General features: G+C 41.7%; 1 protein-coding gene across 1 annotated transcript in view; it reads right to left on the bottom strand.

Moving 5' to 3' along the window:
- The window catches only part of spata5 (spermatogenesis associated 5), a 222,940-nt gene that overhangs the window by 41,002 nt on the left and 169,923 nt on the right, over positions 1 to 12,015 (bottom strand). The window contains exon 16 of the mRNA XM_041796946.1: positions 530 to 694. Within this exon, the coding sequence (XP_041652880.1) occupies positions 530 to 694 (165 nt within the window). The remainder of the gene's footprint in view (positions 1 to 529; positions 695 to 12,015) is intronic.

The raw sequence follows: 12,015 nt of genomic DNA, 5'->3' as shown, positions 1-12,015 counted from the left end.
CTCATTATTGGGAGGAAGATGTGACCTAATGGACAAACTCTGATTGGTTTCATGGTCAAACATGAGAGAAAGAGCTGGCATTGTAGGAGTGTTGCACTAAAAGAAGTAATAAAAAACAAACTTCTGCATTGATATCAGTCATCAAGTAAGCTGTACTTGAGCATACCCCACCAACTTAACAAGTGATTTTCCTCTCTAGATGGCCATGACATCATTTCACATTATGAGGAGGACTTGAGATTAAAACTATGAAATTTCTGTGGAGACATTTTCAAAAAATAAACTGAAAATGGTTACTCTAAATGCTTATGTAAATGTGATGACAGAATAGTCAGAGCTGTGTTGAATTTGAAGTTTAATGGTCAATGGCAACTTCAAGTTTATTGAATTTCTTCTTTTCTTTTAATCAGAAAGACAATTTAATGAATAAGTCCTCCTGATGACACTTACCTGTCCTTTTAACAAATGGGAGTACATGCATTCCCCCCCTTGCAATGTTAATGAATCAGTCAAAGTGAATATTACTCACCTCTGCCCCTGAATACTTGTTGGTCCTAGCCACCAGCTCATCAACCGACACATTTTGGGCCACCGGCATGTTGCGGAACTGGAGAGAAAATATTTCACGTCGAGTTGGAACATCTGGAAGAGGCACATAGACGATCCGGTCGAGGCGACCTGGACGCATGAGAGCCTGTGGGAATGGAAAAGAGACAGTCAGCCTCAGGTTTGCCATCATATTTCACAAACTGTCACATGACTCTATCCGCTTAAGGCTTCTACATCAATACTAAGCATCAGTGAAATATTATTTGGCCTGCTGAGCACAACACATGTGAAAGTTACTAGAGTTTTTCAGCGTCTTCCCTATGATTTGTCAGTGTTTAAATGCTTTAGTGTCTAAAAGGAACTGTCAAGTAGCAACGGCTCTGACCCCTGACCTTTGTACTCAGAGCTAAAGCTTCCTCTACCCCTGCACAACCATGAACCAAATTCTTAAAATGCAAACTGTGAAAGGCAGTTTTCCACTTCTAGCAGTCAGCATGGAGACAGAGACAATGTTGACGTTATCTGATCAACCCTCCACTTCCTACAGATCACATCTCTGTGACCCCACAACAGTCCTTGAGTACCTAAAGCCGCCGCTGTCTCGCTTGTCAGACGTCATTAAGTGGCAGGCGCCTCTCGCACACAGACAGGCAGACAGATGGACAAATATGCCCTGTCTCCATTCACGCTTCTCACCGGGCCATGACAGGCTGGGGTATGGTATGGATTTGTTTGGTTTGGGTTGTGTATCCTTTTAACCAGCTATCAGAAGTCTAGGAAATTACAAATTCATATCTGTGATCACAATTTAGTGGATTGAGGAATCAACAGAAAAACAATCATCAACTAGAACCAACGGTTTCCTTTGTGACTTTCCCATGACTCAGTGAGGCCGGATTGTGAAGACAGAGGAGCCCCTGGCTTTGGGCCAGACAGGCCACAGCAGGGCTAAACCCCGGCAAGTGGAGACGAGGCAGGAGACACATACAGACGCAAGCCATGCAAGGGGTCACGTCAGGAGTGATCAGTGAAGGTTGGAGGGAATGGACCAGCAGCCTTTGAACTCTTGTTTACACAATCATCACAGTGATATTCACAGTCATTCTTCCAGGCCGGATGGCCTCCTTGTAAGGTTGGGTAGTTATACGGTAATACTTTATCCTCAGGAATTTAAAAATAGCCACAACATCCCTTTAATCACCATTGTGAAAAAATCTGCTGCATATTGTTAACATAAATATAATAAACTCATTAAGAGTGTGTGTCTGTTTTCCGCAGCAGCCTCATTGCTTGTGTTAGCATATTTGTCACATATAAATGTTTCAGATCATCAAAAAAAAATCTAATATTAGACAAAGATAACCTGAGAAAACACAAAATGTAGTTTGTAAATGACAGTTTCATTTATCATGGAAGAAATAGCCATCCAAACCTACCTGGCCCTATGTGGAAACACAATTGCACCCCTTGTTTATTCACAAATCAACTATGATTAACCACATTTTTGGGAAAGTTTAGGTCAATTTCACAAGCCACACCCAGGCCTGATTACTGCCAGACTTGTTTAATTAAGAAATCCCTTAAATAGAACCTGTGTGAAGTAGACTAAAAGATCTCAAAAAGCAACTCATCATGGGATATATAAAGAAATTCATCAACAGCTGAGAAACTAAGTCACTGACATACATTAGTCTGGAAAATACTGCAAAGACATTTCTAAGGCTTTGGGACTCCAGTGAATCACAGTGAGAGCCATTATCCACAAACTGAGAAAACCTGGAACAGAAGTGAACCTTGAAAGAGTGGCCAGGCCACCAAAATTACTCCAAGAGTGCAATGACTAACTGACTCAGTTAAGGCCAGTGTTCATGATTCAACAATAAGGAAGAGACTGGTCAAGAATTAACCTGACACCCCAGATGGATTTGTTTCACATCTGGAAAACCTCCCATAGACAGCGTTTGGGAAAGGGCAGAGTCTTTGAAAAAAACTTGGAGCTTGATTGGATGAACATTCTGTCTGTCACATCCTTACAGGCCAATCAGAGCAACAAAACACGGGATGTAGCCGCTACTGAGCTGCGCCCCTACCGAGGAGTAAAACTCCATAAAAAACAGCATAATGCTAACCATGGCGACTGTAGACATGTCAGTACATGACAATTTTTCATTTTTGGAAAGAAAACAACTCATTGCTGTTTTTTGTTCTTCTTTTAACAAAGCAATGTTGTCAAGTTCTGATAAAACTGGTGCTTTAGCAGCATCCACACTAATGTATTCCGCCATAATTGCACCACAGCAGATGTTAAACTGATGCATTGGTGCATCACTACTAAAAAGAGACTTAAATGACTGTTGGACACTCAAAATCCATGATATATTTTCACTGCACATGTATTTTTATCAGTGTATATTAAAACAATTAAAGTACTGAGGGTGCATTAATATGAATGTTTTACATCTATATTAATTTTTCAATTTGATTGAATAAATTCATTTGAAAAGAATACGTGTGACTGAAAGTAAAGACTACAATCTAAAGACCTTTAATTGACTAAAACTATTTAAGTTAGAAATTGCTTGAATGTGCCTAAATTTAGAAGACATTTTAATCTGATGATAAAGACTAAAAATCAAACTCACAATAGCAGCCAATAATGTAAATTAGTTTTCAAATGAAGTGTGTTAACAACACTGCAACTTTAAATCTCTCGTAGCATCCCTACAAAAAATGCTTTGTGCTCATTTTGTATTTATTGGACTGTGAAAGAGGCATTTTGTCAAGGAGATTGCATGAAGAGAAGTGCTTGGTCCATTCTACTTCTTGTATATTGCAATATACTGTACTGCAGGAAATTTCAGGAAAGGTTTTAATAGTAGTAAAAACTGGATGCTACCCAATCCTACCTCCTTTTTTCTTTGATATAAATAGACTAAACACTTGCAGCACATAAGGTTGTCAATGTTCACCTTGTTGCATTTAAAGTTCATCTGCCTACAAAGTGCACCGGATTCAGTTTTAAGAGTTTTGTTTTATGGTCTGCTTTATTTCCCCTCTGGATAACCGATTCCCATTTACTGGGGCGATGGACAGTTTTCCTGCCTTTTATCTTTCGCTTTTTTGTGTTCCTGCATCTGTGTATGGAACATGAGAGGATGGAAACTGGAGACAAACATTAGTAGCTACCCTTAGGTAACCACAACAGAGCCATGGCTGACAAAGAAGCAATGGATCATGAGAGGAAATGTTGTTGTTTTCAGGTTTCTGGATCGGTCGAGGAGAGGGTCTGGCTTTGGGTGACAAACCATCAGCATGAAATGGAGAAAAAGTAATAACATTGCTGTGTTTCAAAGCAGGAAAGGAGGTGGTGCTGGGGGTCCTGCTGGGGGATGGATGGATGGCAGGTTTGAGGCAGCATCCCCAAATTGAAGTCATAAGGATTTTGGAAACCTTATGAGATGTGTCTGGAAAAGCAACAACAAAATAACATATGAGGGTTTGTTTGATGTCATGGTCCTTCCTCTAGGGTACTAGGAATAGTAGGTCTATATATGTGGGTGTGCAGGAGGTGAGCAGAGTGCAGCAGGACTGTAGATGTTTGTCACAGCAGGTCAAGCCACTTGCAGCAGAGGACGTGCCAGGGACACTTCCTGAGTTGCTCTCTCTGGAAGTATCTGGCGGCTGCATGCCAACACAAACCTGTTGACCCTCAGCTTAATAACACACACCGGCACTCCCATGCACACTGATAAACAAAAGGATACACACATGCTGACACAATTACTGTACATGTACTCTGGCTCTGCCTTTTTTCTGCTCATGTAAAGGACACAGTCTGATATATGATATCAATGATTTTTCTCTCTGCAAACATAACAGAAAAGTAGAGGTGGGCATCAGTATCAGTGCCATCACTGGTATTTTTTTTGCCACTAAATGTGTTTTTGAAACACTGTAATCACCAGTTTGAACACATGCTGTGTTCCAGTGCACACATGGAGCAAAACAGATCCAACCATGGTGGCAGGCAAATCAGTAGCATAACTGTGCAAACTGGGACAGACAACAGCTCATATATGATCCACCCCTTTGCATGATTCACTTTGACTCTTAGGCCAGATATACTGCACTTTTGGGGCTAAAAAGACAAACAGAAAAACAAAACAGAAATTAAAACTAAAAAGATTTTTTGTGTGACTTTTTCTTGCACAAACTTGGGAACCAAAAAGTGGAAAAAAAAAATCATTCTGTGACAAAAAGTATTCAAAACATTCACATATATACAAAAAAGTCAGTGCTTATTTGTATTTGCTCTACTTGTACCATTATCCAAAGCAGTTCTTGTCTGCAGTGACACAGAGGGCCACATAACAGACTCTCTGTCGCGCTTTCTCTCAATTATGTGCTATTCAGGTTGTCCCCTGCATGATCTGTGCAGTATTGAGTTGCAGTTTGATAAAGCATGACGCGAGGATGGAACAGCCTGCCATTGGTTGCCTAGGCCCATTGCAAAGCTTTCTTGGATTCAAAATGGTGTTTTGCATTAGCCACTGGTGGAAGAATTGATCTAAAATAGATTAAAAATAAGAACAGTGTGGTAGTTTAACCAGTGTCAGACTGGTGCCTTTGAGTGGAAGGTGTCCATGACTGTATCCATCCATCCATCCATCCATCCATCCATTTTCTTCCGCTTATCCGGGGTTGGGTTGCAGAGGCAGTAGGCTAAGCAAGTCAACCCAGATATCTCTCTTCCCAGCAAGATTTTACAACTCCTCCTGGGGGATTCCAAGGCGTTCCCAGGCCAGATGAGATACATAATCCCTCCAGCGAGTCCTGGGTCTACCCCGAGGTCTCCTTCCAGTTGGACGTGCCCAGAAGACCTCCACAGAGAGACAACCAGGTGGCATTCTGATCAGATGCCTGAACTACTCCAACTGGCTCCTTTTGACACGAAGGAGCAAAAGCTCTACTTCGAGGATCCTTCCGGATGTCCAAGCTCCTCACCCCATCTCTAAGGCTGAGCCCAGACACCCACCTGAGGAATCTCATTTCGATTGCTTGAACCCTATCTTCTTTTGGTCATTACCCAGAGTTCATTTCCATAGGTGGGGATTGAGACAAAGATCAACCGGTAAATTGAGAGTTTTGCCTTCTGGCTCAGCTCCCTGTTCACCATGATGGTGCGGTACAACGTCTGCAATACCACGGACACTGCACCAATCCACCTGTTGATCTCACAGCCCCTCCTACCCTCACTCATGAACAAGACCCCCGAGGTACTTGAACACCTTCACTTGGGGCAAAGACACCCTCCCCACCTGGAGGGAGCAACCCATCGTTTTCCGACTGTATCGGTTTAGTTTTGTATCACCCTGATCAGCATATTATGACATTATGATTATGAAATTAGTGAAGACTCTTTCTGTTCTCATCTGCTGCTAATGATGACTTGTTGAAAGTCACCAGTTAACATGGTCATTAAATGAAGCAGTACACCAGGTCTGCTACACCTATTTGTGGAGGGAAGTGCAAATGCAAGGTGAAATACACTTCAGAACACACTTTAACTAGGGCCAGTTCTCATTTGTTTGACCTGTACCTGTGACAAAAGGAGCAGCTATTCTTCTAGGAGTCCACCCCAACACAGGATGCCATAAATTACATATTCACATTAAACTCTTCCACACAACTATCACAACATAAAGAAATAACCAGAGGTGGAAAGAGTGCACCGCTGTTGTACTAAAGTAAAAGTATAGTTACTCTGGTTAAAATGGACTTAAGTACAAGGGAAAGTACTGGTTTATAAACCCACTCAAGTAAAAGCAAAAAGTGTTTAATTTCAAGTTTACTTCAAGTACAGAGTATTGAGAAGCTCCTGGGGAGCTGTACAGTAAAATATGATCTTTTCTTATTGGCAAGAATGACAAGATAAAAGATCACTACCCAGGTTGTTCAGGTAAAGTCAAACCTCAAAATAAAGTAAAATACACAGCAAAAATGAAAGTGTTAATAAAACTGGTGTTTATATTGTTCTACACTTCATATAGTTAAACTTCACTTTTGAAATATGTTCAATATGAGCTGCAGTAACTCTTGAAAATCTGTGGCAAGGTGGAATTCCTCTGGCAAGAACAAAGCGTCGGGAGTCAACCTTATAGCAAGGCAATGCATATTGATGAAGTATATCCACTGTGCGTCCTTTAGGAGCAACTAAAGTCACAGGCGTGAACCCTGAGTTGGTGGATAACTTCATTCATGGTGCAAATGTGTCTCACATCAAAAACAACAATACAAGAGACATGAACAAGGGAGTTGTAAAAAGGACCACTGTACAACAGGCAAGATCCATCACATCTAAACACTCTGCCCAGGGGCATCATGAGAACTCCACCAACACATCTACCCAGACCTTAAAATGCAGTGGGTGTTGGTGTGTCTGTCTGGGATTTTAACACAGGCTTTGTGGCTTGTCTTGAGCCCAGCACTGCAGCAATTTACATCTCCTTTATAAGAGCTTAAAGCTGATTCAACACATGACTCACTTGTTTTAAGTCCCTGATAGTTAAAAGATGTGTGCTGTGGCTCTGATCATGGTCAAAAGAGCTGTTGTAAACACAGCTACTCTGTACACCTGCTGCTAATTTGGACTCTGCTAATAAAACGGCAGAAAACATGTAACATGCTCTACAAGTATTTCAAAATGAAAATCCCTAGTTGTTATATTTTTTGAGGGTTTTTATTTTGAAACCAAGATGGGGAAATTGGATGTTTACAAGCGGCATCTCAATGAAACTTAGCAGGAGAGACAAAACTTAAAACAAAAGGTTTAGTCACAAGCTATAATTCACTGAAAAAAAATGACCACAGAGATTTTTAAAAGCATCTTTCTCTGATCTCAAGCACAGACATGAGGAGAGTATTGCATCACAGACTTGTCTTAGAGGGAGAAGGAGGGTCGTAGTACTTGAACATGCATTAAAATGCCCAATCCCTTTTAATTTTGAGATACCAGGATATAACCCCATTACCGTAAAGAGCACAAAATAATATAAATTTCAGCTTATATTGCCCAGTTCTGCAGAAAAGTGTCCATGACTTCCAGGCATTTGGGCTCCAAGGGTTTCAAGGCGCTCCCAAACAGCAGAGCCGACCCTCAGCTTTGAGACTGCTAAACTCATCTGACTGCCCTGGAGGGAAAGAAAGTCTTTTTTCCCCCTCTTTCCTCTCAGCAAGAGCAGGGGGCCCATCCATCACTTAACAAGATACACTTCCTGTTCTCAAGGATCCGGGGAGAGAGGAGGAGGAGGAGAGGAGGGTTAGAAGGAGGAGAAGAGAAGGAGGGGGACCCCAAGAGACAAATACTTGGCTTGGCATGTTGGGCAAGCGTTGACGGGCTCTTTTTGTAACTGCATCATTCCACCTGAAGTCTTGACTGGCAGAAAGAAAAAGAAGGAGGTAACAGAGAAGGAGGCCATACAGCCACACCATGGGACCCAGACAAGCCACTTTAGAGGACTGCAAGACCAAAACCCTGCAAACAAACACAGAGAAGACACGTGGGAGACAGAAATCCAAATATTCTACTAACATGAGTCTGCATGACGGATAGCATCCACCTTGTTGCACCTCTGACATGATAGGCATCATTACACATGAGCCATTAGTAATTAGAAATGCCCCTAGGTAAGAAATACCAACCAGCTTTAAGTCAACATCGAAGCATTTATACAACATTAAATCTGGGCGAGTGCACGCTCTAGACTACCCTGAAGAACAAAGTCAAGCTCATGGCGATGATGAGAAAGTTTTGAAAAACAAATGGGGCCTTCGTTGGATCAGTCATGCTGATCAAAACATGCAAAGAAAGAAAGCAGAAAGACAGGGAAAAAACCTTCATGAGCTCTCTCTGCGCCAAGTTTCACTGCTGATAACAACAGTAATCATTCCAGGCATTGCAATCCTTCTCAAGAAGTGATTACCCCCTAATGACAGACGACTTCCTATCTACGAAGGCCGGTACCTCTCCCTAACCAGAGGGGAATGCTGAGAATCTTTTCCTCGGAGCGTTGTTGCTGAGCACATTCTTGGCTAGCTTCAATCGGACCTGCTTTTACAAACTGTTTACAAATGAACGCCCCCGCAATTCAGGTGTCTTATTCTTAGACAGAAGTTTACACATGGTGTGCCTTCTATCTACTTTGTTGCTCAGATCAAATAAAAAATGAAAGGCAAAACTAAGTCTGTGATATTGAAGATGATGACTAAGTTCTCCCCAGCACATCTGGGGGAATCTACCTCCTCTTTAGAAGCTCTTTTTTTGTCTGTGTTTTTTCCAGTTTGCAGAATGATAGCAGGCTGTCTGGGTGAATAAGTGGCCTGCCTGAGGAGACATCAGTTGACTTTGTTCCTTGCCTGGAGGCATTTGCCGTATGTGGTTTCCTAACCTGTCAGTCTGCAATCCTCAGAGGCCTCGATGAGTCATTCTGACTCGGAGATGGGCCACCCTGGATTTATGCAGAACACACAGCAAACAAAAAATGTAAAGAGCGTGATGGGAACTGAAAGCTCACAGAGAGGTCAGAGAGGTCTCATTCAAGAGTTCAGATATCAGACATTAAACCTCATTCAAGATATTCAATCATTTTAAAAACTGCTTTTAGGTACTGTTGCTGATGAGCTGTTTGCTACAACTGCAAAAGCACTCTGCTTTCTGATTAACTCTGCAAGAGCAATTGGTGAGAGTAAGGATAATACATTGAGGGTATGACATATTTTTGCATAACTTTGAACCATAAAGAGCAGGTAATTTTCCTAAAATTTAGCAATGATTGGTCCAAAAATGCAATGTTTTTACATCTCTTGCATACTGTAAATTAGCTGCTGCTAGATTATGCTAACCTCCAGTTACATGTGGTTATTTAGGCAAGTGAACTGGAAGGGAACACCATTTATTCCTATGGGAATCTCTGTGATACCCAACATACCTGTCAACTCTCCCCCTCTGTAATATTTTCAATCAGAATGTGCTGCAAGTACCCTCTGAAAGACAAAATAAACTTTATTTTCAGTGGATGAACCCTGTGACTTTGTGCTAACTTAGCAAACAAGCTAGCACAGAGCCACAGATCGTGGCAGTTTGAAAATTAAAAATATACACAATTGCAATGAAAGTTTTACAATCCCTATTGCATCAGGTTTATTGTGAAATTTACAGAATGAACAAATGAAACAAAAGGAATTAAAATAGCTTGATACGATTAATGCTTCAAGTGGTTTCCCCAAATTCAACTGAATATGCAATTTATATTGACTTCTCCAGTCTCAAAATGATTCAACCCTTGAACAGAATCCCTCACAACAGCTCAAATATGCAAAACCAGTGTTGCTTTAAGCACACCTGATGTAACTAATCAAGTTTCTCATTAGTTGCACCAGGTTTGCTTGAGTTGGAACACATGAAGTACCTGAACTTTGAGGGGTTTGTTGAGTGTCACATTTGACTGCATGTTAGAAATTTGGCAAAATATGAAAAAACTGGTCCAAAAACTGAAGAGATCAAGGCCCTTCACAAACAAGGAACAGGATACAAAAAGATAGCAAAGGCACTGAAGGTTCCTAGAGACAAAGTTGAAAGCATAGTTCAAAGTTACAGGAACAGTGGTTACCCTTCCTGGATGGGGCAGAAAAAGGAAGCTATCAATGGCTGCAACCAGATATCTGAGAAGGCAGGTTGGGAAAAACCCTTGAGTGACTGCAAAAGACCTCCAGGAAAACTTGGTGGCAACAGGGACTGAGGTTTCAGTGAGTACAGTAAGGTGCGCATTGATGCCATGCCAGGACTTCAAGATGTCCACTACTACTGACCAAGAAAAGTCAGCTCCAATATGGTCAAAATCATAGAAATAAGCCACAGAGGTTTGGGGGTTCTCTTCTGTAGAACGATAAAACTAGAATTTTTTGGCATGACGGATCAGTGGTATGTCTGGAGGAAGAATGAAGCATGTGCTAAAAAGAACACTAAGCCCACAGTTAAGCATGGTGGTGGCTCGGAGATGCTCTAGGGCTGCTTTGCATCTTCCTGCACTGGAAACCTGCAGTGTGGAAATATCACAAAATCCTAGGAAAAAAACATCATGCTGTTTGTTAGGTAACTGAAGCTTGGACCTTCCAACAGGACAATGATCCCAAGCATACCTGATGTCCCACCAATGCATAGCTGTAGAAGAAGCTGCAGAAGTCACCTGACTTCAACCCCATAGCAAGTCATGGGTGGGATTTGAAGAAAGGTGGTTACAGCACGCAGACTCAGGAATATTACTGAATTGAAGACTATTGCACATGAGGAATGGGCTAAGATTCTCAGGTACGCTGCTAGATGCTGGTGTCTGGCTATGCATCTCATTTGCAGTAGGTCATCGAAGCAAAAGGGTGCTCTGCTAACAACTAAAGCCACATTGCTAGACATTTTTTTACTTCTTACAAGGAAATCAAACCTATTGTTTGTTAAAGACTTTGAATAAGGTGTTTAACTTGGCTTGCAAGGTAAAAGTGCCAGGAAAAAATGTAATGAGATATGACTGACTAAGGACAAAAGCTCATTCTCAGATCTGGCCTTTGCTATCACACTCTTGTAGTTTTTCTGTACCCTTAAACATTTTAGGTGATGCAGCCCCACAGTATTAAAACTGAAGAGCTCTGCACACCACATCTTTCAGAAAAGATGACATAATTTTGGAGGTGGCCACGCTGTGTTCAGTCGGACACTGGACCTGCTTTATGTCAGACCTGATTTTCATGTGGGAGAGGATCAGAGTGGGGAGAAAGAGGGAGTCAATCAGAGGCAGAGGGGAGGGGATAGCAAAGCAGAGAGAGAGAGAGGGATGAAAATGACAGGGGGTGAGCAAATGAGGAATAGAGAGAGGGAGAGAGAGAGAGCAGCAGAGTTGGCAACCAGTCAAAAACATGAGAGGCTTTCACTCTGGATTTTGCCCTTGAGTCAAACTTGCATCCGGCAGGCGGGGCCACAGTGTCCAAGAACCAAATAACTCTGGTGCAGTTAACCCCCTACTGTCCCACATTCTCTGCACAGCCAGGAGGAAGTCCAGATTTGTAGCTTCAAAATGAGGCATAAACCACATGAACAGGTGATTTTTTTTCCAACAGAATGGCTCTGTATTTGTGCAATAAAGCAGCTCAAAGGGAAATAAGAATAACTGTCAAGTAAGTGTGAATATTTTCCAATAAAAGCAGCTCTGAAGGATTCATCTGGCTCATTTGAACTTGTCTTAATTTAGATGAAAACACAGTGGGTACAATGAAGACTGAGAGTGCTGGAAACACAAATAGAGGTCTTGAATTAACCTTTGCAGCCTGATTATCTTAACCACTGAATTTCAAGCAGGACTTAAGGCTCATTTATGCTCTGTTTGTTCAGTTTGATACGGCCTTTGGCCTTTACATTAT

This window comes from Cheilinus undulatus, linkage group 10 (genome assembly GCF_018320785.1).
Source record: "Cheilinus undulatus linkage group 10, ASM1832078v1, whole genome shotgun sequence".
NCBI classification, from domain to species: Eukaryota; Metazoa; Chordata; class Actinopteri; order Labriformes; family Labridae; genus Cheilinus; species Cheilinus undulatus.
This window is presented reverse-complemented; position numbering and strand designations above follow the sequence as displayed.